The sequence below is a fragment of the Aspergillus versicolor genome, assembly GCF_001890125.1.
Source record: "Aspergillus versicolor CBS 583.65 unplaced genomic scaffold ASPVEscaffold_4, whole genome shotgun sequence".
Lineage (NCBI taxonomy): Eukaryota > Fungi > Ascomycota > Eurotiomycetes > Eurotiales > Aspergillaceae > Aspergillus > Aspergillus versicolor.
In genome coordinates this window covers 359,676-385,778 of record NW_024467527.1, presented here as the reverse complement: position 1 = coordinate 385,778, position 26,103 = coordinate 359,676, and the positions used below count along the sequence as shown (strand labels likewise).

Genomic DNA, 26,103 nt, shown 5'->3' with positions numbered 1-26,103 from the left:
GGTTGGAACTGTATAGTGTATACTGCAGTGTCCTTTGCGCTATACCGTTTGGAGCAATTCGCCTTTCACGCTCCAGGCTTGCCGAGCGGAGAGTATGTGCATGTCGCATTGGTCTTGATGACGCTCTTTCTCTATCTGCAACAGCTTGAGTTCAACAGTCTTCCTCTTCCACCTACCCCCGACCTTCCTTTCGCTTTCTCCTTATCCTCTGATCGGACCCCGATTCCGACCACCCCCAAACGAACCCCTTGGCAGCCTTCCAGACGAAGCTGGTCCGACTTCCGGCGCGATTGAACGAAGATTGATCCTTGTGTTGGAACCAGGAGCTACGCAAAATGGTAGGCAAGAAGTCTGGGAAAGCCCTCCTTCGGGATGAGGGTCAGTAATTCAATTAATTCCCCTCCATCGTGATATGCTGCATGCCCTAACTCCTGCTTAGGCCTCGAAAGGACGGATAACAATATGGACCTCTCCAGCTGGCCTGTGATCCCCGCAATCAACCAGAAAAACTATTACACGTTCGTGCCCTATTTAATTACCATATTGTTTTCTGTTATTTAAGATTCTTCTCACTAACGGAGCACTCTCCCTATATTGCAGTGACTACCTCAAGCGCGACGATCAGTACCTGGCGTTCAGGTTGCAAAATGAAGAGAATCGGAATCGGATGGCTAAAAATGCCAAAGACCGCGACCGTGCACTTGCAATGGCAAAGACAAATGACCTAGGAATACCCGAAGCGGACACAGAGATGGATGGCGGCGCAAACATGGAAGAGGCGGAGGAGGCGGCTACGGAGACTTTGGGTTCCAAAGTCGTCGTCATCCATGTCGGCAGCCAGAATCTTCGTATTGGCCTGTCTAGCGATGCGCTGCCGAAAACCATCCCTATGGTCATCGCGCGGAAATCAACTACTAGTGAATCCGAAGATCATGAGGAGCCTTGCCCGAAGAGGTTGAAGCTGGATGATGGCTCTGAAATGGAGCCGGAGAAGAAATTCGGCCCAGAGGTATGTCCTGGATCCCAGTTAATGATGCTTTTTACTCTACTGGAGCTAATTGGTTATAGTTCTCTTCGCAGTATACATCCATAGCCGCAGATCTCAAAACACATATGCGACAGAACAAACGTCGAACTCTGCCAAACTCCAAGGAAATGGTAATCAACTATAACCGCCGGACAGTACCGGAGACTATCTCAGAACACAATGATCCAATGCGAGTTGAATGGACTGAAATTCCAGACCCGGCGCCCGAGTACATTGTGGGACAGCCAGCTTTGCGGATACCCGACGAGTCAAAACCCCGCTATAAACTCTTCTGGCCTATGAAGTATGGTTGGTGTAATGAGGAGGATTATGACAACAAGCGGCTCATGTTCTTGGACATTTCCATCATCCTTGAAGATGCGATCAAGACCCAGCTGGGCCTTACAAGCAAGAAAGACTGGCCGCAGTACTCCTGCGTGTTTGTGATCCCGGATTTGTTCGAAAAGTCATACGTTACCCAAATGCTTGATATGCTCATGAGGGAGTTCTCGTTCGCTCGCGTTTGCTTCATCCAAGAGAGTCTTGCTGCCACCTTTGGTGCTGGATTCACCTCGGCCTGCGTTGTTGATATTGGTGCGCAAAAGACATCAATATGTTGTGTCGAGGAAGGAATGTGCATCGAAAATTCGCGTGTGAATCTGAAATATGGCGGAGCGGATATGACTGAGCTATTCGTCAAGATGATGCTTCATGATCACTTCCCTTACGAAGAGATCAACTTATGGCACAGGTATGACTTCCTGTTAGCTGAGGAGTTGAAGAAGAACGTCTGTACCATGAACGAAGCGAGCGTTTCTGTACAGGTCTTCGATTTCCATCTCCGGGTTGCTGGCCAAGACACTCGCAAGTATACATTCAAAGCATACGATGAGGTGCACCTTGCTCCAATGGGCGTTTTCCACCCGACTTTGTTTGACAACTCGAATAAACTCAATGGGCGACGGAAATTGATTACTCGCTCTGTGGATATTTATGATGGCCAACCAAATGATCCAACTTCCGCCGCCCAGTCGGAAATCCTGACGATGCTTGCTCCTCCATCTTCTAGCGGCCAAGTCAACGGTGACTCCCAGGTGAGCACTGTGGACGTACAAGCAACTCCTAGCCGATCACAGCAGCTGAATGCTCTGAGCCGTGTACAGGACGCCGAGGCCACTCCCCGATCGTCCGTTGCCGGCTCCCCGGTACCAGAGGGCACACCACAAGCAGGGGGTGGCGCTACTCCCGCACCTGCTGGACAAAGCCAAAGCACATCTCAGCCCCGTGAGCCCACCGTCGAGGAGCGTGACGATATTCTCCCGTCGTACCCCTTGGACAAGGCAATCCTTACCTCAATCATACATGCTGCCCGCTCAGACGAGCGGAAGATGCGCGATTTCCTCGGTGGAATCATGGTTGTCGGTGGAGGAAGCCTGGTCAGCAACTTCCATTTGTTCTTAGAAGAACGACTTCAACTTCTTCAGCCAGGTTTCGCGAAGGAAATCATGATTGGTACGCCGCCAAGAGACCTTGACCCGCAGGTTGTCGCGTGGAAGGGCGCCAGCGTGTTTGGGAAACTCAGTGGGACGAATGATAGCTGGATTAGCCAGCTAGAATATGATCGCCTAGGACACCGTCTGCTCGCATACAAGTGTATGTGGGCTTATTGATTTTTAGAATGAAAATTGCTGTTATGGGGTTTTCTCCATGGTGGGTATACCAAAAACTAGAAAGTACCCAGTTATGATTCTATATAGCTTAATAAATTTTGGATATTCCTCAATACATTGTTACTACCTAAGATAACAGTGCAATACCTTACCAATGTGGTATTGTTCTTTCCAGTGAATTCCATCAAGCCTGCTTCTTTTGTGTTATCAGATTACATAACCAACCACAGTATGGATTGAAATTCGGACTAACAATTCTCCGCTCTGCCCGATCATTTCAGCACTAACCATAAACACTAGGCGGTAGGGATGTGCAGAATGGTTCCTCGAACCCCAGGTAAGTTTGCGCGCTCTGTTCAGTCTCATGGTTCACAAAAGCAGCCAATAACCAGCTCATATATTGTTTAAGTCCTTGTGCCGGTCAATTCAAGCACTGAAAACGGGGACTTGATTGTTGTTCGGGATTCCGAGATCCCTCCAATCTCCCTTACTGCTCAATGCATGTCTACCGGCAAGCTAGCTGTAGACTCGAATATATGGATGCTAACATTAATTGAATAGATTGTACCCCGCCTTCGTGTCGAAAAACACCACCTGATTTCGCTGGAATTTTTGAAGTGCGGAAACCAGACATGTCCAAATCAAAGGATAGCAGCTCCTCTGGGGGCTTCCACCAGGAATACATAGCTTCCCTGCGTTATCGAAATGATCTCCCTCCTCCTGATATGCCCCCGAAGTTCCTCGACATTCCGCATGAAGGGCTTGAGAGGTTTCTTACTCCCGGGTTTGCCTCTAATCTAGGCCGACGTGAAGAACCCAACATTGATGTCGACGCGGAAGGTGGTATGCCAATCGACCTGGTTGGTATTCCAGGCTTGCATCTGGGTGATGAGAGCGGTAGGTTCCTGAACCCAGCTGAATAACTACTAAAGCGAGACACTAATTTGACTTCTATTCTCAGCAATCATGGCGCCGGAAAACCCAGAACCAATTGACCCTGCTGACCTACCGCTTCTTTTGACACTCGACCAACTGAAAAACCCTGCGCCCAAAAATTCCAATGTCAGTTTCCTCCGCCGCACGCAATACATTTCCGCCGGTATTCGCGCCCCTGATGGGCCAAAGGTCACGGCTATCCGTCCTAAATCGCGCATCGATAAGAAGTCTCAAGATGACCCGACATATATTAAGAAGTATATCCTGAAGGGATTCGATATTGCCTACCCGGACAGCAAACACGTGGGTGAAGATACGTCAAGCCAAATCAAAGGTCTCGCCCCGACGAAACTTGAGACTGATGCGTGGGCGCAACCTGTGCATCCGGATAATCCAAAGTTAAAACCCGTCGGTTACTATCCACTTCTCCCCGATTTACAAGGCTTCCCCGATCCTGGAGGTTTTGTGCAGTTCAAATTCGACAAAGCCCCAGTCCAGGGTTCTGGAGGCAAACGGGATGAGCGTATGGACGTTGCGATTCTGCTTCCCTCAGAGCCTGAGGAGCGTGTTGCCCAAGAATACGCCACCAAGAAATCCCTGCATAAATCTAACCCTAACCTGTACCAAGATCCCGGTCCTGTCCCATACGACTATGACCTATTCCTACCGGAGAAGAAGGATTCGGTGAAGAACGTTCGAAACAGTTTACATTTATCCAACCCCGACCGCGACAACGAAGATCTCTACACCAATGAGGGTGCTGACAACATGAAGTTCCACCGTTATGATCGTGCACGTACATATGCCACAACCGCACAGGCACTTGGCAACCCCCAGAAACAAACGGACATTGCAATGGCACTTCACGACCCAGCGGAAGCAAAGGATAATACCACCACGCCAACACAGAAGGCTGCTTATTACTATCCCATCATTGGAAAGACGCGCCTAAAGCCCGAGCGTGCACGAACCATCGCCCAGGCAGGCCTCGCACCCACAAAGCCTAAATCGAAGGAAGACCAGGTCCACCAGATGCAAGTTGTGGCTCGTGATCCAGAGGAACTGGAGTTATACAAACGATCCACCTACCGCGCTGCCATCGACCCTAAATTCGCTAAAACAATGCCCCCTCCCCCAGAGCCTGCTGAGGAACCCGAGTCCCAGCCAACCGAAGAGGGAACAGATGTGCAACCGAAGGTAGATGAAGACGACGATGATAGAATGAGCGACGAATGAGTTAATCGCGCCAGATTTTGTGCGTCTGTTGGTGCCCTTTTCCAGTCTCTCAACTTCGGCATCTATTCATCCATCTTTTACCTGTTATTACTAGGAAAACCTTTGGAAGCTTTCTCTACCTTTGACTTCCTGTCTTGTCTTTCTGGTACCCATATTCCAGCCGATCGGCAAGCCGTTGCGGACTATCAGCTCCGGCTTAACTTTTTGACTCTTGACTTCATCTGCCAATTGGCGTCAGGCGGCAAAAACAGGCGTTTTGTTTCCAATATTTTGAGTGGCATAAATATCTACTGGGGATTTGGAGTTCAGCGAATCTTCTTCCTTCTTTGCTCTTTTCATGTGCTTGGTGGTCTCCAAATGACTTCCTATGATCTTTGTGTTCATATACTGATCATACCAAATGAATACATATCTTCTAATTCAATAATTACCTAGCAGTTGTATGTAGCCAGCTGAGCCCTGCCAAGGCTGCCATTTTACCCGATCTATTCTCTGACCGCCCTCCCCACCACCCTTCTGCCCAAGGCGGTAGAAGAAGTTCGCCGGACCCGGAGGTGGACTGGGGACCGTTGACCAAAGTACGCACCCTCGACGAGGATCTCTGGGTTCAATTTCTGTGGCTTGGCTCTTCAATTGAGTTTAAGTACGCGAGATATTTATCAAGCTGACCCTTCGAGGACACTGAATGCGCTGTTTTGGGCGTTGATTGACTGGACTGGTGAGTTGAGTATTTCGGACCGAGCGTCTAGCTTCGGTCTTCGAGGTCTTCGAGCTTTCTCTTGTGATCTTTTGCATACCTCGCTGGAATGGGTCCAATTGAAATGAAGTCGATGTTATTTCGTCATTAAGTTCGGTCTGCTAAACTTTATTATGTATGCAGGTTTACCAGTCTTGAACTAATTCTGAGCGGACACTACGTACTTCTTCCTGTACTGTCTACTACCCTTACACAGAGTGCAAATGGCTACGAACTGTGTCCGAAGGGTTACACTCACGGGTGCAACCCGTCTCCCAAGACGGACCTTTGTCCCAACGTGCCGACGGTTGGCGAACTCTCAGGGTCTACGGTATGCATCTGATACCAGCGCAGCGACTACCGGAGGCGCGGCGGCACCCGCAGCAACAACCACAACGGCGGCAGCTGAGGCAGCTAAAGAGGCTCCCAAGAAATCAGGTCGCGGGTTGCGAAGAACAGTTCTGGGGACGTCGTTGGCTCTGACGCTGTTGGTTGGGTGGGTGTACGGGTCAGATACGCGTGCGAGTATTCATCGTTACGGCGCTGTGCCCTTGATCAGGACGTTCTTTCCTGATGCCGAGGATGCGCACCATATTGGTGTCGATGCGTTAAGGATATTACATAAATATGGTTTGCATCCACGGGAGCGAGGTGATCCTGATGGTGATGGGGCTTTGGAGACCGAGGTGGGTGGCATTATACTTACTTTCATAGCCCAAAAAATGCTTATGGTCAGAATAGGTCTTTGGGTACAAGCTGTCAAACCCTATCGGTATCTCAGGCGGGCTTGACAAGCATGCCGAAATCCCCGACCCGCTGTTCGCGATCGGTCCCGCTATCGTGGAAGTTGGAGGCACCACCCCTTTGCCACAGGACGGCAACCCACGCCCTAGAGTATTCCGACTGCCTTCGCAGAAAGCCATGATCAACCGGTATGGCCTTAACTCTAAGGGGGCAGATCACATGGCAGCTATTCTGGAGCAAAGAGTTCGCGATTACGCTTACAATAATGGGTTTGGGCTACATGATACGGCCGAGGAGCGTGTTCTGAATGGCGATGCTCAGGTACCTCCGGGTAGTCTTCAGGCTGGGAAGCTTCTTGCTGTCCAAGTGGCCAAGAACAAGGCTACGCCGGATGCTGATATCGAGGCCGTCAAGCGCGACTATGTGTATTGCGTGGACCGTCTGGCCAAATATGCTGATATTCTTGTCGTGAATGTATCAAGCCCCAACACACCCGGTCTCCGTGATTTGCAAGCTACTGCTCCGCTCACTGCAATCCTCAAAGCTGTCGTGGGGGCTGCAAAGAGCGTGGATCGCAAGACTAAACCGTATGTTATGGTCAAGGTCAGTCCGGATGAGGACTCAGACGAGCAAGTCTCCGGAATTTGCGACGCTGTTCGAGGCTCTGGTGTCGACGGAGTAATTGTCGGAAATACAACGAACCGCCGCCCGGACCCTCTACCCCAAGGTTACACGCTTCCTTCAAAAGAACAGGCAGCACTTAAAGAGACTGGTGGATATTCCGGCCCACAGCTGTTCGACCGTACGGTGGTCCTTGTGGCTCGGTACCGGGCGATGCTGGATGCGATCCAGGATGATTCGGAAAAGGCCGGAATTGCCAAGGAATTGGCAGCAACCACTACGCGAGCCGAGCCTGACTCGGAAAACGTTCCTTCCGTGGAGGCGCCAAGTGGGTTACAGCGCAAAGTTATCTTCGCTTCTGGAGGCATCACCAACGGTAAACAGGCTCGAGCTGCCTTAGACGCAGGGGCCTCTGTTGCCATGATGTACACGGGTGTTGTCTATGGCGGAGTTGGAACTGTGACTCGAGTGAAACAGGAACTGCGGGAGGAAACGAGCTAAGCTGTCAGAAAGGAATTAATTCAAGATAGAATCGATTTTGATAACTCGAAAAATGATTAGCCCGTTGTTGCATGCGCTTTGACGTTCTGGTATATTGTTTGGCTGTGGTATTTTTGTTGCCCATGTCGGTACCCTAAAAAGGTGTAGCCACCAACCACTTGCGTGTAAAAGTCCGCTGCACAGTCGACCTAAGGCAATCTTGTAGGGATGGATTGTCATCCAAGGTGGTGGCAGAGGTCTCTGACTCCGCGGTAAGCCCCATGAGGTCATCATGCACTTTCGGCTGCGGCGTGGCTTGCAAGGATCAAAGCCACGCTTGTCCGTTGTAGGCGAGAAGAGGGGGAAAGGATGAAAAAAATAGTAAGATCAGGTCATCGCATTAAAATCTAGTCAATATTGTTGCACCCCGTTTGTTTCGAATGCCGTAAAATGTAAAGTTGTTTGTTAGCCCCATCTATGACATTTAGTCTGCGTTGGAAAAATCGCGATTCAGCTTTTTCATTGGTTGGTTTCAATCTTCAAATGAGAGTTTCCTCCACTTCTCGGACGACCTTGCGCACGCCCTCGATTTCATGCGCAAATCGACCCAGAAACATGCCATCGACAGCTTTCCCCAGACCTCCGGGCCCCCACAGGCCGGGCCCAGCACTGCCTCCGTACAGAATACGGACATCTCCAGGTCGCTGGCCGACCAATGTGCGCAGCCCGTCCACCACAGCAGAGATATGATCCACACTGGCGGGCTTCGGCTTCCCAATGGCCCAGACAGGCTCATAGGCAAAAATGACGGGTGCATCGGCCGGAATAGCGTTCAGTATAGCACGAACCAGTACTTCGCACTCGCGCACCGCAAGCCCAACTGCCTCCGAAGCCACTGGGCCAGGTGCACTGATTTCGCCGATGCATACCAAAGGGACCATGCCGTGTGCACAGGCCGCGGCGGCCTTGCGGGCAGCCTGCTCATCTGTTTCTCCAAAGATAGAGCGGCGCTCGGCATGGGCTAACTCAACGATGGAGACACCCATGGAGCTAAGAGCAAGTGGTGAGACTTCACCGGTGTAGGCCCCGAGAGATTCCCAAAAACAGTCTTGTGCGCCTAGTAGGAACGGGGCGGGAAGTGACGGGGAATCATCTTTTGGCAAGGAAGAGACGTATTCGTTGATAATTCCCGCACAGGGATAAATGGTGAGAAAGTCAGGGATTAGAGCTAGGAGTAGCTTAGATCGGTTTTCTGGTCGAACTATGTCGTTTTTGGGGTCGAGAAGTGCGCGGCAGTACTCGAGCGTTCGCGACGGCTCAAAGTACATCTTCAAGGAGATCAAAAGAAGATTCTTGGGCAGGACCGGATAGGCCTGCTTTGTGTTTGACTCCATGATCTTCGCGCAATAAACCCTCTCAACAGCTTTAGATTTCGATGTTTCACACACAACCTTCTGTTCAACCGGTTGTTGTTGTTCACGCAATTCTTGCCGTCCTGGCTAGATAAGGAATGCTCGGAACACTGGGCCAGTGACGAAAGCGCAAGAATGGCAAGGAAATGAATCGAATGTCGTACCCGGGTCAAAGGTGAGCTTGCCAATCACTGCACCACGCGCGTTAGTGAATGATCCATTTCTCTTGCGGGGCACTCTCATTGGCGACTGGCAGGACACCTTTGAGACGGGGAAATGGAGTCGCATTCGGTCGACTTACCCAGCAAAAGAAGACACAGACAGAGATCGTCCCACGTAGATACATCCACTCGTCCAATGAGGCCACTGTCCGGACAATTGTGGTCCGCAGCGTCGATGACAGTCTGGAGAAGATGATCTGGGGATAAAAATGGGGATTAAAATGGAGAGGGGGGGAGAAGTGGACGAGCGCCGTGGGGCGCGTTGTCAAGGGCTCTTCAGCGTATTTGAATTGTCCATCAACAAGGCCGAGGAGGTCTACGAAGGTCATGAGACCTGAGCTCGGAGTCGGTGAGTCTTCGTTTGATGAATCTGGGTATTCCGGTGCTGCGCCTGAGCACGTCTCTAGTGGACAATAATCATGGATAACGGCGGGGATAACTGAAAAGAGCTTCCCGAATTCTGTGTATAAACAAGGTAATATTACCGATTATCAAATATTTTGGCAGCAAATATCCGTCCCGGCCGGTAATATTACTAGCTCCACCACTGAATGTGTTCGGGTGTCACATTACGGACCAATGAGGGTTGTGGTTACACGCGAGAGGGGCAGGCCCAAGATGGCAGGTGGGGTGGGTTGAGGAGGATTGACCGAACCGGTAAGGTGCGACTGCTTCAATGCGTTCCCTCTAGCGCAATGTTCGAATGCGCTAGCAGCATCTAGACTTGCCCTGATTCTTGGAATGCAGTGGATATTGACAGGAGACCATTGGTTGTACTCAAGGGGGAGATGGGACGCAATTTGACAGATGCGCAACAAAAACAGGTTGGAATGATGAGCCGTGAAGATTATCGAAAACTTGAAGCATGCACACCAAGCCACGAGATTTACGTCATAGGACAGATAGGAACAAGAACTGTGATTCGCAATCCATGGACTCAAGCGTGTTAGGATCCCCGTTGATCAGGCCGTTAAGTGCAAACCGGTTGGCTCGTGGAAGTGTAATCCCGGACCTGGCAGGAGGCACGCCAGACCCGAGGCGGCCTCCAAAGCCTCCTCCCGCGCTTCCAAGGAGTATACGCAGGTCGAAACAAGCTCCACATGTGCCAGTATGAACAAGGATTCTGAGTATGTGGTGGCGCAATTAAACACTTCCTTGTCGATAGTCTGTTCCTAAAAGCCCCGAGCATCTAATCATAGCTGTTGGCGGGCTGCCAACATTTCCTTGCAATGTCGGCTAGCTATTCCTTTGTGACGGTCTTGGATGGACTTGGCGGGATCGATATTGAGAGCCATCCACACAGCAAACAATGGCAGTGGATCTCGTTGCAGCAAACAATCAATCGGAAAAGGATGGCGACAAAGGAACACATGCAACCGCGCTGATACGAGCCGAATCCAGTATTTAATGACGCCAGCGTGGAGATGGCCAATGAGTTGCAAGTTTGTTGCCGTGAAGTCATATTTCGGATCCTTGTGCCCAAGAGGCACAGGTCCCATCTCCACTCCAGTCTGGGGGAGGGGGCTCGATCAGACCAGTCTGCTGAGCTTGCCGCTTGGGACTTGCAGAGTAGGTCCGGACGCGGACGGACAATTGTCCAGCCAGCCTATATAAAGCCTCCCAACTCCCCCCCTTACGCCACCTCTCTCTTCTCCAGCATTCCATCCACAAGACTTTCAAACAACCCAGTCTTTCTGTGACCAAATACACTCAAGTCCATCTTCTATCTTCTTTTATCTATCTTCAATCATCCACAATGTCTCAGAGCCTTCGCATTGTCTTCGCCGCCGACGAGGCTGGCCAGCCCTACAAGGATACCCTCAAGTCTATCCTCGAGAAGAACCCCAATGTCAGCGAGGTCCTCGATGTTGGTGTCAACTCTACCTCCGACAAGACCGCTTACCCTCACCCTGCCGTGGAGGGAGCCAAGCTTATCCGGGATGGCAAGGCTGACCGTGGACTGTTCATCTGCGGCACCGGTCTGGGAGTCGCCATTTCCGCCAACAAAGTGCGCGGCATCCGTGCTGTGACTGCCCACGACTCCTTCTCCGTTGAGCGCGCCATCCTCAGCAACGATGCCCAGGTTCTCTGCTTCGGCCAGCGCGTTATCGGCCTTGAGCTGGCCAAGCGCCTCGCCAACGAGTGGGTGACCTACAAGTTCGATCCCAACAGTTCCTCTGCCCCTAAGGTGCAGGCCATCAAGGACTACGAGCAGCAGTTCGCTCAGTAGATCTGAAATTTGGATGGTCGAGACAGGCTCAGGCGGGGCCCCCACTTTATCTGCCATACACCTCAATCGGACTCAGGCCGACTGCATGACCATGTCACTGGAGCCGCGTTTGCAAAATCCAACGGTGCTCGTGACATTGGACAGACCGTTCGAGAATTCGGATCATCGATGCGTGGGGAACAAGTCAGACCAACTCCCGACCCTTTCGGCTTTTCCTATATGGTGTTTTATCAGCGTCGATCCCGATGAATCTCGGGTTTCTTTTTTCCTCTGCTCTTTTTGCACGAGTCACGATATCCCACGCAGGCAGGATGAATTTGGCGGGCCAAATGATTTTTGTTATTCCTCATCTACTTACGCAGAGATAGAGCTAGAATACATTTGTTTCATCCGCATTCAATACTCAAATCTTTCCTGAGATCTGACTTAGTTACATAGAGTTTTCTCAGCATTGCTGAGTCATAGTAGATTCTGCGGGGATCGATCACTTTCGATCTCCAACTTCACCACACATCTCACCAAGCTTTCTGGAATATATACCAAGATGATGGCAATCCGGGCTGTTATCTACTTTGTTCGCCTCAATTCCACTAGGCAGGGCAGATGCTTTCACCGAGCCGTTGACTGAAGCCGCCAAATCGCATCATTCCAGCCCCGCGCCTGCAAAGATACTAACGGAGCAGCTCTGTCAGCCTTGGCCCCAAGCTGCGTTTGCATTGTCCCAATTCGGGCTGCGATATAAGTGTGCAATATCCCACACTGTACCCATTCGATATAACTTCGCCCGTCCCAGCCTCGGATCGTCAGTCGCAGCTTGCCCCTGGCGCTATCTACATCCAGTATACCGGCTCCGCATTTTACAGTGGACCACCGTCGACCACCTGAACACTCTGCCCCACTATATTTGACCAGAACGCAGAACCCGTTGCGACGACTTCTCCGTTCCTGACTTTCTCTCGAAAGAGTAATCCCGACGTGAACCATTCCTTTTCTTCACTCCCGAGCGATACCAGTCGGCCGACATGTCATTCGATCTGAAGGAAAAGGGCAATATTCTGTTCAAGGAGGGTGACTACAATGGCGCGGAGGAGCTCTATTCCCAAGCGTGAGCTAAGCCATGACAAATATTTTCTTTTTGCGGGAAAAAAAGGGCAAAAAAGACTAATGGCGACGCCATATCATGTAGGATCCAGAAAAACCCTCGCGAGGCGACTTTCTTCACAAATCGCGCCCTCACCCGGATAAGGCTTGAGAAATGGGCCGGCGTTGAGCACGATGCGCGCGCCGCTATCGATTTATACGGGACTAAGTCGCCGACTAGCCTGAAGAGCTGCTGGTACCTCTCCCAGGCGCTCTTGGGCCTTCAGCGGCCACAGGAGGCATACGAGGTTGCCATTGATGCATACCGTGCCAGTCTGGCGGCCAGGAACGCACAAACGGAGAACCTTTCCAAGGCTGTCCTGCGCGCCAAGCAGCAGATCTGGGCTGCGAAAGAGACATCACGACTGCGCGAAATGAACCAAACACTGGCGACTATGGAGGAGCTGGTTGAAGCGGATCTAAAGCGTTCGCTAGACAATCTCCAAGGGCAGCTGGATAGAGGGGAAATCGGGGAGACGGGTTTCGGGGAAGACCAAAAGGCGCTGAGGGAGGATGCCCAGAAGAATATCCATAATGTGCGCGAGGCATTCCGTATCGCCTCTAATGGAGAGGTCCAAGAACGGGTAAGTATATCCAAGACCGGCAGGTTCATTCTTTCCTTACCTCGGATGCTGACGGAACAGGTTGTCCCCGACTACCTTGTTGACGGCATTACCTTCGAGATCATGCACGATCCAGTTATCATACCTTCGGGTACCAGCTTCGACCGTATAGGTGTCCTCAAGTACGTCGAACAATCTGGCGTGGACCCAATCACACGGACACCGATGACCGTTCACGATCTACGACCGAACTATGCCTTGAAAGCGGCCTGCGAAGACTTTTTAGAAAAGAACGGCTGGGCTGTTGATTGGTAGATATATCATTTCAACTTCCACCGTGTACCTCGTACATACATGTCCTCTTCTGAGCTGTGTATTTGATTCTCTCCTGTTTGGCCCTTTTCGCATTTCCGGCGTTGGTTCTTTCAAATAGCATCATGTTATGCGGGCCTTAATTTTGACCACTGCTTTCTCGTCAGCGAATTGGCGTTATATCCACCCCATATCGCAAATAGAATATGAGAACAAGAATCACACAATCCAACTCCCATGTGCTTAGATCTTGGCTTGCACATTTCCCGTCTTTGCGTGTCAAAGTCTAGCTAAGCACTCATCCATGCTTCTGGTCAAGCGGTTAGTTTCTACTTAGCGTTCGAGGTGCCTGACTTGTCGTGATTGTCTCATTTTGCCTAAGAGCTGGACGAAGTATTGATACCAACTACGTATGAGTGCCGCAAGGTCCTACATTATATGGTAGGAGCATCTACCCTGGCTTGGGCTGGTATCTGGTGCATCGCTCGTACGAATACCTATGATGTAATGTACCTACCTACCTATTTATTCATATCGTTTGAGCTCAAGGAACACCACCCCGACTGGCCCGACGGGCTGGTGTCACATAGTATTGTAGATCTGGTATAGAAACAGCTTCGCAAACAACTTCTACCCCACAAATATGAAACCGGATGCGCACTATAAAGTGAGTAATAAGCCGGTAGAGCTTTTAATGTTATACAAAAACCATTTCGATTTGATATTCCAACATGCTCGTCTCCGGAAGAGCGGAGAATAGAATGGACTTGAAAGCCTAGGCCCCAAGTCAAGGTGTCGAGACTTGAGAGCACGGTTGACGACATCGTGCATAGACTTGGCGGTCTGAGCGGGCTGTGTATCTCAGCATTCTGATCAGTGTTCCGGTGATGAGGTGATGGTACCATACTGCCTGGTGGTGGAGGTCATCTGGAAGTCCCCAACGGATATCAGGGAAGCTACAAAATTACCCCACCAAAACAACACCCCACCATTGCAACTTTCCTCTTCATCCCTCCAGCTCCTCTTCTCTGCTCTTTTCTTCTCTGTACCCAACACTAAACTCACAACCCATCCATCTTAATCAACAAAAATGGCCGTCGAATCCTTCAACTCCGCCCTCGCCGCTGCGCAGTCCAAGGAGAAGTTCTCCGCCGCTGTGCAAACCGCTGCCGGAAAGGTCAACGCCGATGCCCTGAAGGCCGCTGTCGATGCCGTGCTCGCTGGCGGTGACGACGCCTCGGTCTCTGATGCTGATCAGAGCGGTGCCCTCAAGTCCGGTTTCGAATTCGCGACGGAGCTCGTCAAGGCCCTGCAGAAGGAGCCCGGGACTGATGATAAGTTGAAGGTTCGTTGGGGTGTTTGGAACATCTTGCTACCACTGTCCCTTTTATTTTCCATATTTCCTGGGGGCTGGAAAGATACAGCGGATAGTTTTAGAATGGAAGCGCTGACAGGATTATTTCGTATAGCTGTATGCGTTCTTCAAGCGGTCGAAGGATGAGGAGCCTGCCCAGCCTAGCTTCTACCAGATCGAGGTGCGTTCTTAGCCTTTTTGCTTTCCAGTTACCGCTTAAAATCGGCATGTGAATTAACGGATGGTGAACAGAGCAAGTACAAGTACAACGCGTGGAAGGAAATCAGCCATATCAGCCAGCAACGGGCTCAGGCTCTGTACATCCAGAAGGTCAACGATCTTATTGACTCGATCGGTACCCAGTAAGAAGGGGGAATATACTGGATAATACAATATGGAATAGACCGGAAGGCTGGTTTTGGATATGGTGGCTTTTTCCATGTTATCTGATGCTATCTATGAGACGTTTCGCAACGGCACGAAGTAGTTGATGAAGGAATGAAACTATGCTATGCTATGATCTACCCATGATGTTCTACTGGGTAATCCGCTATGCTGCCCAAGTTTGCCCGAGCCAGTCGGGCTCTGAATGGGACACCGTTGCACACCACGGAACATCCTGTGCACTGTACGAAGTTAAGGGCAAATCGTACGGAATCCGAAACCCAACCAGAGCTGTCGACCCTGCCGCATCAGCTGGGAGCTCCCGAGAAGCACTTGGCTTGTCCTTCTTGAAACACGGCACCATGGCCACCGACTGCGACTGAGACCCCATGGCATGAAGTTCCGGCCATACCAACACCCCAACCTCCCAACTACAGATGCGCACCTCTCCATTTGCATTGGTGGCTGCACCCCACGCCTGCGTTGAGAGGTTAGCCGATGTGACAAGTGCCCAGTCGATCACGTCCATGCTCTCTCTATCTGTAAAGCGTATATATGTTTTGATATGTGGTGCTGCACGACGACGACCGGCGTCCTGGATGTTCGCGGGTAGGTTATCAGCCACATCTCCTGCCCAGTGTTTTAGGTACGGCCGTAGATATTGTAACTGCTTCTGCTGGGCAGCGCTTTGTAGCTTCATATGGATCGATCCGCCTGAACTGTAGCCATTGAGTGAACGCCGGATTTCCTCGGCTGTTGGAAACATCACAGAAAACTGTGGCCGTTGTTTCTTTGATGTTTGCGTAGATCTTGACGGAGCAAGGGCGTCGAAGAAAACATCTTTTAGCCATTTGTCCGTTTGCCCTAGTGTCGCGATGGAGGACATCTGTGTTCCAAGAATCAGCACCTAAATCACAACTGGACGATCTGGGTATAATACCTGGCTAACAATATGTGGCGTTGTATTACTGCCGTCTTCATGCAGCGGAATGTTTCGCAGAGCATCTCTCAAAGCGGGCCATCCCCAAAGCGGTTTACCATCCCCATTGCTTGACGAGCCTATCTTCTGCTTGGAAGGAACGCTGGCGATTAACGCAGCTCGAATAGCACTAAAATCATACTTCGCAAGTTGCTCAGTCAAGGGGCCTGTCTTCTTCACACCATATGCTTTCAAATAGGCAAGTAAATCGCGCTTGAATCGATCGCCTGAACCCCAAGCGGTAGATTTCTGCTCGTCATCACCATCCTTCCGGAGAGGTAGGAGGGGCGAGCGCCAGACTGCCTGACACATATTCGCCCAATCACCAGGAATCATATTTGCTGTGTGGATGATAACTCTAGATTGTCTCAGTATTGGTCACGGCCAAAGTACGATGGTCTTTGAGAGGATCATACTGGGCAAAGTCATCATGTCTCAACAAGATCATCATCTTCGAATGGTGGGTCCCAAATGGCTCAGGCATATATGCCACAATCGGCTCAACATTTGAATATTGCTTGGATGCTTCCTAAAGCGCTATCAGTTCTTATTCATGCTCAATTCAATGTACCCTCAATTTCCAACTGCACTGCTGACAAGCACCAAAATAAAGAGATACTCACATCAATCCGTATCTTATTATCCGACTCACTCTTCCACGACCCATGCACAACCTTAACAGAAACCAAGTCTCTCACATCCTCATCAAACTGACTCATAAGAAAGTCCACATCAAACAAATAATTGAATTGCCAGCATTCACGGATCATAGGATCACCCAAGATATCGCGCAATCTGACCGTGTCTTCATTGTTTTTCAACGAGTCACTGAAGTCCCTGATACGAGTCAATTGGATCGGAGACGGGATTAGCTGAGGCTGGTTTGTATTGGTACTCCCCGTCTCTTTCTCCGAGTTCTGGTGCGGGGAAATCGGGACACGTCCAGGACGCGCCGCGGGAGGCGTTATGGAGCGGTGGAGGGAGGCGAGCCTAGGCGAGTGGGTGTTTTCGGGTGGATCTGAGGCTGAATTGGATGATAACTTGGGTCGTTTTGCTGGACGGTCCTGCTTGTCGTCCATGACGGCGTTGTTGGAGGAAAGGTGCTTGTGCTTGGGAGAGATAAGATAAGAGTGATGGGGGGAAGCTGCGGGATGAGCAAAAAGGAGCGATACAGATAGCATATGTGAAACAGTCAAACTGTATAATATAACTCTTTAAAACGTTTAAAATTACAATCTATGGGATTACATTTAAATATATATATCACCATAGGAAGCGCTGGATCTTGCCAGGCTCCTGGGGCCATTCAAATCCGCCGCGGAGGAAAAGTGCTCCCGTAATCACGTTGACAAGCAAAAACCAAGCGGTTTCCAGGAACAGCGGGAAATTAATCGCAACCCTCGCCTCGAGATCCTTCTCATCACTCGCGCGACGGTAGATCACCGGCGTTGGGGACTGCGGCAGGTGAAGCCTCCACATCACCCAAGGGATAATAAGGTATCGTGGCTCAACCAACGGGGCAGTAATAAGTGACAGTGCCGTCGCTGCCAGCCACACGAGAACAAAGCTCACACGGGATGCCTCGTGCTCTTGTCGTTGCCGTCGCAAGATATGTTGCTGGAGATCAGCCAAGACTTCGGGGGAGATGGGTTCGGGAGTAGCTGCTGGTGCTGGTGCTGACTTCTTAGACCCCTTTTGTTTGCGTTCCGGTTTTTGCTGCCCCTTCTGGGCTGGATTCTGGGACAGTGAGGGTGGTGTTGCTGCAACTGGCTGGTTCTTGACAACTGGAGCAACTCCAGAAGCCCTGACAGGTGAATAGCCCATGGCGGATATGACCATCCATGCACCAAGGAAGTAAATAACAATGGCAGCGTATCTCGTGTAAGGGTGAGAGCGCAGGAGAATACGAAAGACGTAGAAGACGTAGTGTCTGTTATCCGCAAGGGTAAATGGATGAACAATGGTGTTGAAATGCACCACGGCCGCCATGATTGGGATAACAATCAACGCAGTCAGGATTTTGGGGAGCTGCCTTCGAGTGGCCGGGAAGCCCTGATCGAGGAACTTCGGGAGCATATATTTTGGAAGCAGGACATTGGCCATCGGGGCCAAAAGGAGGGGCCATGAGAAAAAGAGGAAGTATGGCCAGAGATACAACATTTGAGCCAGATGTAGGCTAGCTGTGTGGAACTCTTTGTGTCCAAGGACAACACTGCCGTTCCACAGAACAAATCCCCCAAATGCAGTCAGAACGAGCAGATATGGAACCAGAGAAATGACAACAGAAGATAGGTTGTGCAATGCAACCGAGCATAGCGAGGCTGCGGTCTTGAAGTAGTCTGCGTCCCCATCAGCTTTAGCCTAAGTAGAAATGCTACAAGGGTACTAACCTGCAAACGAAGCGTCCAGCACTATAGGGTCATATAGTTCATTCTTAGAGCCAGCCCTCACAATATCAGCCACATCAGTAGACTCGCAGGTATTTGTCACCCTGCGGAGCCTCCGGACCACCTGCAGTCCACCGAAGAATACCGACACCCAGAAGATATTGGTCTGCCTGAAAGCCAGTGCTACTATTCCAAAGGCCAAAAACACTATGGTCTCAAGAGGTGCGGTTCTTGAACGCGTGCGTCTTAAATCCCAATTGTAGGCTTCGATGACCAATAGAAGAGCCAAAACATCAGTGTAGTACAGGCCCGAGAAGAAAAACAAGGGCGGGAAAAGGCAGATGTTCAGCACCGTATGGCTCAGCCAGGCACCGGAGGGACGGGTATTCCGTTGTCTCCGCAGGGTATCGAGCGCAGTCTGCAGTCTCAGTGGGAGGAGGACGGCAGCTGCTACGGCGTTGGATGCGCGTAGTACGGGAGGGTCAAGTTCAGTCGGGGAGCCTCGTAGAAGCAGGATAAGGGCGCAAGCTGCGTAGGAAAAAATATATAGACCCGGGGGAGTGGTAATTTTCGGGTCCCATTGTGCCCATTTATGAGCCCAGTATGCCTGAGCTTGGGGAATATGGAATGCTTCGTCGAGGTATGGTTCGGGAACGACGGAATTGACTTGTGTCATCCACACAGGGATCAACAGCAATCCAAATGGAACGGCATAGCGAGCTGCCAGAGCCAAACCCGAGCGGGGTTGGGCATTCATTGTATTGTCAATTGACCATAGAATGGGGTCGAGAGCTTGAGAAGAAGGCAGAGAGCTACAGTTAACGGGGAGAAATACTCTGGAAAGCTGCGGGCTGCAAACAGAGCAAACCACCGCATCCCAGCGCCCACATTTACTCGCAGCAACAAAGCCGGTCTGTTCGCATAATCAAGATTTCTATGGACCACTGGTCTTGAATACCGCGGACCCTCTCGATCCGATTCCCCGTCCTCAATTGCATTTCATCCCGACGGGTCGATGGCCTTCCCCCTCCCGCGGGGCATTACGCCCCCGGAGATCTCGTTCCTGGCGGAGATGGAGATGGTCACAATAGTCCCTCGCCAGCGATTAGAGGGACTGAAGCTCTTAGGCGTGAGTTCCTTCCCATGTCCTTTACACAATAGGGCCAGCTGATGGTCGTTTTTACATCTAGGGCCCAGTTGAACCACTCATCCCTCCCCGCCGAACAACGGTTCCCCTCTGGCTCGCGCTCCTCCTAAAACGCCAACGCCGCGCGAACATCCTCCCTCCACATTGGTTACTTCCAGAGTCACTCTCCCTAATTCTCGACATTGAAACTCGCGATCACAAATACCAATACACATTCTCCCCTCCGCCACCATTACCAGGCCAACCAAGTCTCCGAGACCGCGGCCAGAAGCCGAATCCTCGCCCGCGCTACACGCCCGAAGGGCAGCGCTATTACCCTACCCCGCCATTTCTGCCGCAGAATGTGGCGCAGGATCAAGCATTTGATGATGGGGAGCCGCCGACGCTGCCGTTCCACTGGCTTGAGGTAGGCACAATGCTGCTGGATGCGGCTAGTGACGATGTGGTGGATCCGGATCAGACGAGGAGGCTGTTAAAGGAAATGAGAGAGGTGCGGTCCGCGAAAATTCGGTCTGGTGTAGATGCTTTGGATCTTGCAGCTGGACCGGGCGGTGGTATAGCGCTGACTGGAATTGGGGCCATGGAGATTGGTGAAGGGAGGGGATTTATCGGCGGCGTAGTTGATGGACTCAGGTAAGTTTTTTTCCCTATATTTACCCGCGTTTGTCTATGGAAACATTGTTAATGTTTGTTCAGGCGGATTGGTGCTTCAAAAGAACAAGCTCGCCGGGAGCAGATGGCAGAAGCTGCCGCGAATGGTGGTTATGACGCCACGCAGGACTATGACGATGATATGGAGTTCTAAAATGACTTAAAACGACCTTTTGGCTTCTCTTACGATTTGGAGTTACGGAAAAGGAATACAGGCCGCGATATATTTGCCTATGATGAACTTCAAATGTATATATACCCTATCTTTCCTGTTGTAAAACGCAGACGATTTGATTCAACCTAACACCATGAACATGCGACGCTTTGCTGTAGATTCAAAAGATTGGAGAGTCCAGTATGGATATCAGAAATTAAAAAAGAAAAAAATAATAAAGATGCAGAAAGAAGAGAAGAACGAAGAGCGAGGAGCTTCCACATAACAGTCAACTCTGGAGTTAAATACACGCATGGTCAATCACAATACCATACCAGTAACCGGCTGTCAAGCGAGGCCAAGAGTCAAAGAACAGTCGCCAAGGGGAATTCTATAAATCAAATCATCCGCGAATCCAGGATACGTTATTGAGCAACCTCTCGCTGTTTCTGCTCCATCTTCCTTCTCGCCGCCAGGATCATATCATCCCTCCGCTTCTGTAGAATGCGCTGCCGCTCTTCTTTGTTCTGCGACCAGCCACCCGATGAAGATTTCGCAGGGGACTCGCACCCACTGGCCTCGGAAACCTTCGCAGAGAGGTTATATCTCGAGATCAAGTCTTGCCCGTCGGATTTGGTCGGAGGTGAAGGCGCAGGCTGCGCGGGAGGTACGCCGGTCGGGGGAATCGCAACCAGAGGCTGGAAAGAGGGAGGAGGCTATATAAAATCACTCATCGCGTTAGCTATCATTTTCTCTAAGAGCGGCGCGGAGCACGCGATCAGTGGCGCGGGAGTGGCAACCACCCCGGCCGGCGCAAATAGACTTACCGCATCCAAGCCGCGACCTGAAAGGACTCGCTCAGTTGTTGCTGCTACATTGCCTCCATTCCGTTGCAGATCCCACATGATCTCGCGCGTGCTCAGTTGAGGGAACATCTGGGATATTTGTTCGACTTGAGCGGGATCGACGACATTTCCTCGGGCGCGGCCTCGAGCGCTAGGTGGGCTGCTATCATCGTCACGCTTGAAGAACCATCGGATCATAAAAAAGGAGACAACGGCGAGGGTGAGGAGTGAGGGGATGTTGAGGGATGGCTCCTCTTCAGACATTGTGGCGGATAGGTAAGCGGAGTACTTCGCAGGTTCGCGATAACAGTGTAAACTTAGGGGCTCGGTAACGAATCCGAAAATAGCCTCGCTAAGTTATTATTTGTATTCCAAATTGCAGCAGGTCCTGGTGAGGCGAAATGGGAATGACACCGGGCTTTCGAGTACCGGCACCGATAATTGCCGGTGTCGCATGAACTGTCGGTGGCGATGACGTTGGAGCCGACGACAAACACCCCTGGAGAGCTAGAAAGAAGAAATATAAGAGATCGTATTAAAGGAGGGATTTAGGACAAGAGGAGGAGTAGGATTGTTGGAGAACGGAGGAGGGGGATGGCAAAAAGACGGGGAGAGATGGCGGAGGATAAATGACGGCGAACCGACGGTCGGAGGCGGAATCAACGGGTGTACCTTATGTAGTTGTCTCGAACCCCCAACTGCAGCCTCGGCCAGTGAATTCAATGAGTGTATCATTATACGTAGATCATCAAATCTAAAAATAAAACAAAATTTTCAAATGCTAATTCAGAGCGTCCATAAACAATCTTCCACAAAAACACCAGCATTTAGCCCAGATGCCATTATGCCATGACCGCAACAAGATTCCATGTGCCCAAACAGAGAGGAACGAAATATCAACAAGAAAAACCAAGTAGTCGTCGAAACCAAGTGTTTACTTCATGTCAGCTGGAGTAAGGGCCTGTACAACACTGGTACCCTCGCTGAATCTCGTCCTGAAAATCCGGTTTGCGTTCTGGAACATGCCATCCTTCAGCGAGACAACAATGAATTGCGATCCCTTGAATCGCGTCTTGATCAAACGGCCGATGTTCTGCGTGTGAGACAAATCCAGAGCAGCGTCAACCTCATCAAGAATGTACATTGGGGCGGGTTTGAATTGCAGAAGCGCCATGATCAAAGACAGAGCAATAAGAGAGCGTTGGCCACCACTCAGTTCCGTTAAACTTTGCTTCCAGACCTTGCCCAAAGATACCTTAACTTCGAGTCCGTCGGTGATATCCTTGCCTTCGGGAGGATCCAGCTTCGCGAAACTGCCAGGCAGAAGCTCCGAAAAGATTTGCCCGAAATCAGCATTGACTTTGATCCATGTCTTGTGGAGAGCTTCCTTCTTATACTCATTGAGGTTGATGATGGTCTCTTCTATCTTGCTCTTATCGCGGATAACAGTTCTCATCATGTTCTTCAGAGCAGCTTCTTTCTTCTCCACACTGTCGATCATGTTCATCACCTTAGGGTTGATCTTCTTCTTCATACCTTGGAACCGCTCCGTGACGTTGCGCAGCGTGGCCTTGCACTCGGCGATGTTCTGGTTCTTGAAGTCATATGCCGTGTTCGGACGTCCAAAGTTATCCTTTTCGTCCGCAATCCACTCGTGCTCCCCTTCCAGGTGGGCCACTGCCTGCTCCGCGACGATTTGCTCCCTCTGCAGTTTCTCCAACTGGTGCCCAAGCTTCTGCATTTCCAAGCCTTCCTCAGTGATTTGGGAATTCTTGGACTGCATTGTTTGGTCTAGATCGCGGAGTTCGTCATCGAAACCTGTCAGTTTCGCCCTCTCGTCCTCGAGTTGTGCTTGCGCGACATCATGTGCATCCTATTAAGGATTAGTTTAAACAATATTGAGTTAGTGGGAACAAAATTACCTTGATACGATCTTGTTCTCTCTTTAGTGAATCGATCTCCTCCATTTGAGCCTTCAGCGTGTTTTCGCTTTCAGCAAGTTGCTCCTCTGCTGCAGACAGGTCGCTTCCGACCTGCTCTGACTCGAGTCTTGAATTTTGGAGCTCCTTGTGCAAGTTCTTGACTGAGTTGGAGTTCTTAGCTAGACTCTTCTTGAGTGTATCCAGGGCAGTCTGCAGTTCCGCGAGCTTGCTGTCTTTGTTATCATTGAACTCGTTCATGTCCTTCTCGATGCGTTTGATATCCTTGGATGCTTCGCTCTGGCGCGCCTTCGCGTCAGTAATGTTTTCCTTCAGCTGTTCAATGTTCGCTTTCATTTCTTCGACAGCTTGAATGATCTAGGTTGGTCAGCACTGCGGTGTAAAACAAAAAAGAGAGCGCAAAAATAAATCACCTACCGATGAAGATGAGTTGCCGCCAATTTGCTCTTCTGTGAGCTTGATCTCGTGGTTCTTCAGATCCAACTCCTGCTTAGTAGAGCGGACGGCGTCGAGCTTCTTCTTCTCCTTCTTCATTGTTTCTTCCAGTGTTGCCAATACCCGTTCCTTGCTCCTTATCTCCCTTGTGATCTCGTTGAGCTTTTGCAGGGTCACAAGCATGCCGCTGGAGTTGGGTGCGCTACCACCAGAGAGTGTACCAGACGGGTCGTAAACATCACCATCCAGGGTCACACTCTTGATACGAACAGAAGGATCAAAGGTCACCCGCTTTGCTGTATCTGCATCGTTGGAAATCAAAGTGTTACCAAAGACATAGTTCATGGCTGCAGTAACTTCATCATCATAACCAATGAGCGACAAAGCCAAGTCGACCTTCCCTGGGGCGATATTTTGAGCAGCTCCTATTTTCTCGACAGAAGCACGGAAGGAGGAAATCTTGTTCAGAGGGATGATGGTTACCCTCTTCCGGAGTTTTCCTTTCTGAAGAAGCTGGGTACCAGTATCAGATGAGTCGACAACGACATTATACAGGCGCCCACCAGCACAGATTTCCAAAGCGGTGGCAGCCTGCAGCTTTTCTTTGTCTACAGTAAAAAGCTGAGCAACCAGGCCCTTAACTTTAGATCGGTCGAAGTTCGGGTAGGGGTCAGAGTAGTTGAACTCAATGTTGGCGACTTTCCTCTGGAGGGCATCAGCCCTCTGGCGTAATTCGCGAATCTCTTTGTGAAGCCCATTCTGCTCTTGGTAAAGTTGTTCCTCACGTCCAGGCTCGTATCCGAGTTTTGAGAGTTCGGCTTCTAGCTTCTTGGCCTTAGATTTGAGGCCCTCGAGGTCTTTCAGGAGCCCGGAATTCTGCTCCTTCGCCTTCTTCGCTCTCGGTTCCTCCTCCTTGATCCTCTTCTCCAAGTGCGCAATCTTGAGCTTGGCCTGTTCTTGCTCGGTAGCCGCATTGCTAGCACGATTTCGCGCGTCTTGTAACTGGCCCTGATAACCGCTCTCTTGACCTTCTTTGGAGGCGACACCGGTCTGCAACGTCTGAAGCAGTTCTTCCTTCTGTTCAAATTCTGCGGTTTGAGCATCTAGCTCGGCCTTGGCCGCATCATATTGTGCTTGTAATTTGTCGTAGACCTTCTTCTTATCCTTGAGCGTCTTTTCGAGGTCCTTGACAGACTTCTCGACCTCTTTTCCCTTCTCCTTTTCTTCGGCAATGCTCGCGTTCTTTAGGTCGAACACTGTCGTCAAACGGACAATTTCATGGGAATGAGTCTTCACCTCGTCCTCGAGCGCTTGGAACTTGCCTCCTTTGCGCAACTCCTTATCCCGAGCAGCCTTGACCCGCTTCACATCATCTTCCATGTGCGCAATCTCACTCTTGAGTTTGGTCGCGCTGTCCTCAAGCGCCTGGACCTTGCGCTTCTTGTTCTCGCACTCTTCACCAGAGGCACGGAGTCGGTCGCCGCTTCTTAGATAATCATGAGCGACAACAAGACGAGTCAGGCGCTCCAAGTCATTCTGAGTCTGTTGGAAATCAAGGAATGCTCGCTTTTCGGCTCTGAGCTTTTCGAGTTTGGGCTCAATCTCTTCCTTCAGCAGTCCCTCAATCTCGCGCAATTTCAAATCCTTCTTAGCCATCGTCTTGCCTGCCTTCTCGCGCCTATCCTCAAACATCCGCGTCCCGGCCGCTTCCTCGATCATCGACAGGATCTCAACCGCCTTCATGTTCAGAACCTTTGTAATTCTTCCCTGCATAATCAAAAAGTTGGGGTTGTTGATATTTAATTGTACACTTTGGAACAAATTCTGCACAGTCTGCTGTTGCGCGCGATGGCCGTTGATGAGATATTTGCTGGTACCGCCGAGAACAATCTGTCGGGTAACCGAGATGGTCGCATATTCCTCGAAACCGATCGGTGACTTAGAGGTATCCCTATTGTCGAAAACAATGGTCACGCTGGCTTTGGTCACACCGGCTTGACCACGCTTGTAAATGAGATCTTGGAGGTTTTGCGCGCGAACTGTGGTCATATTCGTAATACCGAGAACAAAACAAATAGCGTCGAGAATGTTGGATTTACCACTACCGTTAAGGCCAGTGATGGAGTTGAAAGACTCATCCCTGTTGACCACAAGTCAGTATAAATTGATCGATGTTCCTCGCGACAGCAGATTATATGGAGATCGCGGCACGCACCATCCTGAGATTACCGTACGCACAGCGTACGATTTGAAGCCCTGCGACTCCGGGTTAGCGCATTGTAAAATGAAAATTGCAACATCTATCAAGATGGGTGCTCACGTCAATAATAATTTCGGTGATCCTCATGGTTGCGGAAGCAGACGACGCCCGTCAACTTGAGAATCCGATGCATATGAGGGAAATCCGGAGAGGGTGTTTTGCGGGCGATGTTTTGGCGGCGGGATCATGTGTTTATGCATTACCGCTTATGACTTAGCGCTGCTGAGATAAGACCTCTC

The 26,103-nt window shown here is 50.6% G+C and overlaps 12 protein-coding genes across 12 annotated transcripts; 7 read left to right on the top strand and 5 right to left on the bottom strand.

The window, feature by feature from the left end:
• The first annotated feature begins 44 nt into the window (after window positions 1-44).
• ASPVEDRAFT_190793 (putative chromatin remodeling complex subunit (Arp8)) lies at window positions 45-2,829 on the top strand. Its single transcript, XM_040809070.1, has 4 exons — window positions 45-378; window positions 440-518; window positions 601-1,009; window positions 1,069-2,829. Exons 1-4 carry the CDS (start codon window positions 336-338, stop codon window positions 2,695-2,697), a joined length of 2,160 nt encoding a protein of 719 aa, XP_040666887.1. The 5' UTR covers window positions 45-335; the 3' UTR covers window positions 2,698-2,829.
• Window positions 2,830-3,046: 217 nt separating this feature from the next.
• Window positions 3,047-5,302, top strand: ASPVEDRAFT_166605 (uncharacterized protein). The gene is made up of 3 exons (XM_040808650.1): window positions 3,047-3,196; window positions 3,259-3,594; window positions 3,659-5,302. Exons 2-3 carry the CDS (start codon window positions 3,330-3,332, stop codon window positions 4,867-4,869), a joined length of 1,476 nt encoding a protein of 491 aa, XP_040666886.1. The 5' UTR covers window positions 3,047-3,196; window positions 3,259-3,329; the 3' UTR covers window positions 4,870-5,302.
• A 130-nt stretch (window positions 5,303-5,432) lies between these two features.
• Window positions 5,433-7,471, top strand: ASPVEDRAFT_71249 (dihydroorotate dehydrogenase 2; the record flags this gene model as incomplete). Its single annotated transcript, XM_040816102.1, has 3 exons — window positions 5,433-5,587; window positions 5,750-6,291; window positions 6,347-7,471. The coding sequence occupies exons 2-3, from the start codon at window positions 5,830-5,832 to the stop codon at window positions 7,469-7,471; spliced, it is 1,587 nt and encodes a 528-aa protein (XP_040666885.1). The 5' UTR covers window positions 5,433-5,587; window positions 5,750-5,829.
• Window positions 7,472-7,989: 518 nt separating this feature from the next.
• On the bottom strand, window positions 7,990-8,844 carry ASPVEDRAFT_52142 (triose-phosphate isomerase; the record flags this gene model as incomplete). The annotated part of the gene is made up of 1 exon (XM_040814584.1): window positions 7,990-8,844. The coding sequence occupies one exon, from the start codon at window positions 8,842-8,844 to the stop codon at window positions 7,990-7,992; it is 855 nt and encodes a 284-aa protein (XP_040666884.1).
• Window positions 8,845-10,839: 1,995 nt separating this feature from the next.
• Window positions 10,840-11,313, top strand: ASPVEDRAFT_52141 (RpiB/LacA/LacB family sugar-phosphate isomerase; the record flags this gene model as incomplete). The annotated part of the gene is made up of 1 exon (XM_040814583.1): window positions 10,840-11,313. The coding sequence occupies one exon, from the start codon at window positions 10,840-10,842 to the stop codon at window positions 11,311-11,313; it is 474 nt and encodes a 157-aa protein (XP_040666883.1).
• Window positions 11,314-12,335: 1,022 nt separating this feature from the next.
• On the top strand, window positions 12,336-13,331 carry ASPVEDRAFT_131004 (putative U-box domain protein; the record flags this gene model as incomplete). Its single annotated transcript, XM_040806776.1, has 3 exons — window positions 12,336-12,418; window positions 12,500-13,037; window positions 13,098-13,331. 3 exons carry the CDS (start codon window positions 12,336-12,338, stop codon window positions 13,329-13,331), a joined length of 855 nt encoding a protein of 284 aa, XP_040666882.1.
• A 995-nt stretch (window positions 13,332-14,326) lies between these two features.
• Window positions 14,327-15,140, top strand: ASPVEDRAFT_617153 (uncharacterized protein). Its single transcript, XM_040815580.1, has 3 exons — window positions 14,327-14,673; window positions 14,798-14,863; window positions 14,935-15,140. The coding sequence occupies exons 1-3, from the start codon at window positions 14,419-14,421 to the stop codon at window positions 15,046-15,048; spliced, it is 435 nt and encodes a 144-aa protein (XP_040666881.1). The 5' UTR covers window positions 14,327-14,418; the 3' UTR covers window positions 15,049-15,140.
• A 92-nt stretch (window positions 15,141-15,232) lies between these two features.
• Window positions 15,233-17,124, bottom strand: ASPVEDRAFT_131239 (tyrosyl-DNA phosphodiesterase 1; the record flags this gene model as incomplete). The annotated part of the gene is made up of 4 exons (XM_040806797.1): window positions 15,233-15,952; window positions 16,007-16,403; window positions 16,462-16,574; window positions 16,669-17,124. 4 exons carry the CDS (start codon window positions 17,122-17,124, stop codon window positions 15,233-15,235), a joined length of 1,686 nt encoding a protein of 561 aa, XP_040666880.1.
• A 116-nt stretch (window positions 17,125-17,240) lies between these two features.
• Window positions 17,241-19,240, bottom strand: alg10 (dolichyl-P-Glc:Glc(2)Man(9)GlcNAc(2)-PP-dolichol alpha-1,2- glucosyltransferase). Its single transcript, XM_040808649.1, has 2 exons — window positions 18,436-19,240; window positions 17,241-18,384 (listed from the first exon to the last, which is right to left on the bottom strand). The coding sequence occupies exons 1-2, from the start codon at window positions 19,187-19,189 to the stop codon at window positions 17,309-17,311; spliced, it is 1,830 nt and encodes a 609-aa protein (XP_040666879.1). The 5' UTR covers window positions 19,190-19,240; the 3' UTR covers window positions 17,241-17,308.
• A 207-nt stretch (window positions 19,241-19,447) lies between these two features.
• On the top strand, window positions 19,448-20,384 carry psf2 (DNA replication protein PSF2; the record flags this gene model as incomplete). Its single annotated transcript, XM_040810050.1, has 3 exons — window positions 19,448-19,561; window positions 19,623-20,212; window positions 20,276-20,384. The coding sequence occupies 3 exons, from the start codon at window positions 19,448-19,450 to the stop codon at window positions 20,382-20,384; spliced, it is 813 nt and encodes a 270-aa protein (XP_040666878.1).
• Window positions 20,385-20,809: 425 nt separating this feature from the next.
• On the bottom strand, window positions 20,810-21,493 carry ASPVEDRAFT_27804 (CUE domain-containing protein; the record flags this gene model as incomplete). Its single annotated transcript, XM_040810049.1, has 2 exons — window positions 20,810-21,100; window positions 21,212-21,493. 2 exons carry the CDS (start codon window positions 21,491-21,493, stop codon window positions 20,810-20,812), a joined length of 573 nt encoding a protein of 190 aa, XP_040666877.1.
• A 670-nt stretch (window positions 21,494-22,163) lies between these two features.
• Window positions 22,164-25,951, bottom strand: ASPVEDRAFT_52135 (condensin subunit SMC2; the record flags this gene model as incomplete). Its single annotated transcript, XM_040814581.1, has 5 exons — window positions 22,164-23,102; window positions 23,152-23,526; window positions 23,587-25,744; window positions 25,820-25,860; window positions 25,925-25,951. The coding sequence occupies 5 exons, from the start codon at window positions 25,949-25,951 to the stop codon at window positions 22,164-22,166; spliced, it is 3,540 nt and encodes a 1,179-aa protein (XP_040666876.1).
• Window positions 25,952-26,103: the final 152 nt, after the last annotated feature.

Coding starts and splice junctions, on each gene's coding strand:
- alg10 (XM_040808649.1), bottom strand. CDS start 19,189: ATGAATGCCCAACCCCGCTCGGGTTTGGCTCTGGCAGCTCGCTATGCC. Junction 18,385..18,435: donor GCTGGACGCTTCGTTTGCAG/GTTAGTACCCTT, acceptor ATGGGGACGCAG/ACTACTTCAAGACCGCAGCC.
- ASPVEDRAFT_166605 (XM_040808650.1), top strand. CDS start 3,330: ATGTCCAAATCAAAGGATAGCAGCTCCTCTGGGGGCTTCCACCAGGAA. Junction 3,595..3,658: donor GCATCTGGGTGATGAGAGCG/GTAGGTTCCTGA, acceptor TTCTATTCTCAG/CAATCATGGCGCCGGAAAAC.
- ASPVEDRAFT_190793 (XM_040809070.1), top strand. CDS start 336: ATGGTAGGCAAGAAGTCTGGGAAAGCCCTCCTTCGGGATGAGG. Junction 519..600: donor AACCAGAAAAACTATTACAC/GTTCGTGCCCTA, acceptor CCTATATTGCAG/TGACTACCTCAAGCGCGACG. Junction 1,010..1,068: donor AGAAGAAATTCGGCCCAGAG/GTATGTCCTGGA, acceptor AATTGGTTATAG/TTCTCTTCGCAGTATACATC.
- ASPVEDRAFT_617153 (XM_040815580.1), top strand. CDS start 14,419: ATGGCCGTCGAATCCTTCAACTCCGCCCTCGCCGCTGCGCAGTCCAAG. Junction 14,674..14,797: donor GGACTGATGATAAGTTGAAG/GTTCGTTGGGGT, acceptor TATTTCGTATAG/CTGTATGCGTTCTTCAAGCG. Junction 14,864..14,934: donor CTAGCTTCTACCAGATCGAG/GTGCGTTCTTAG, acceptor GATGGTGAACAG/AGCAAGTACAAGTACAACGC.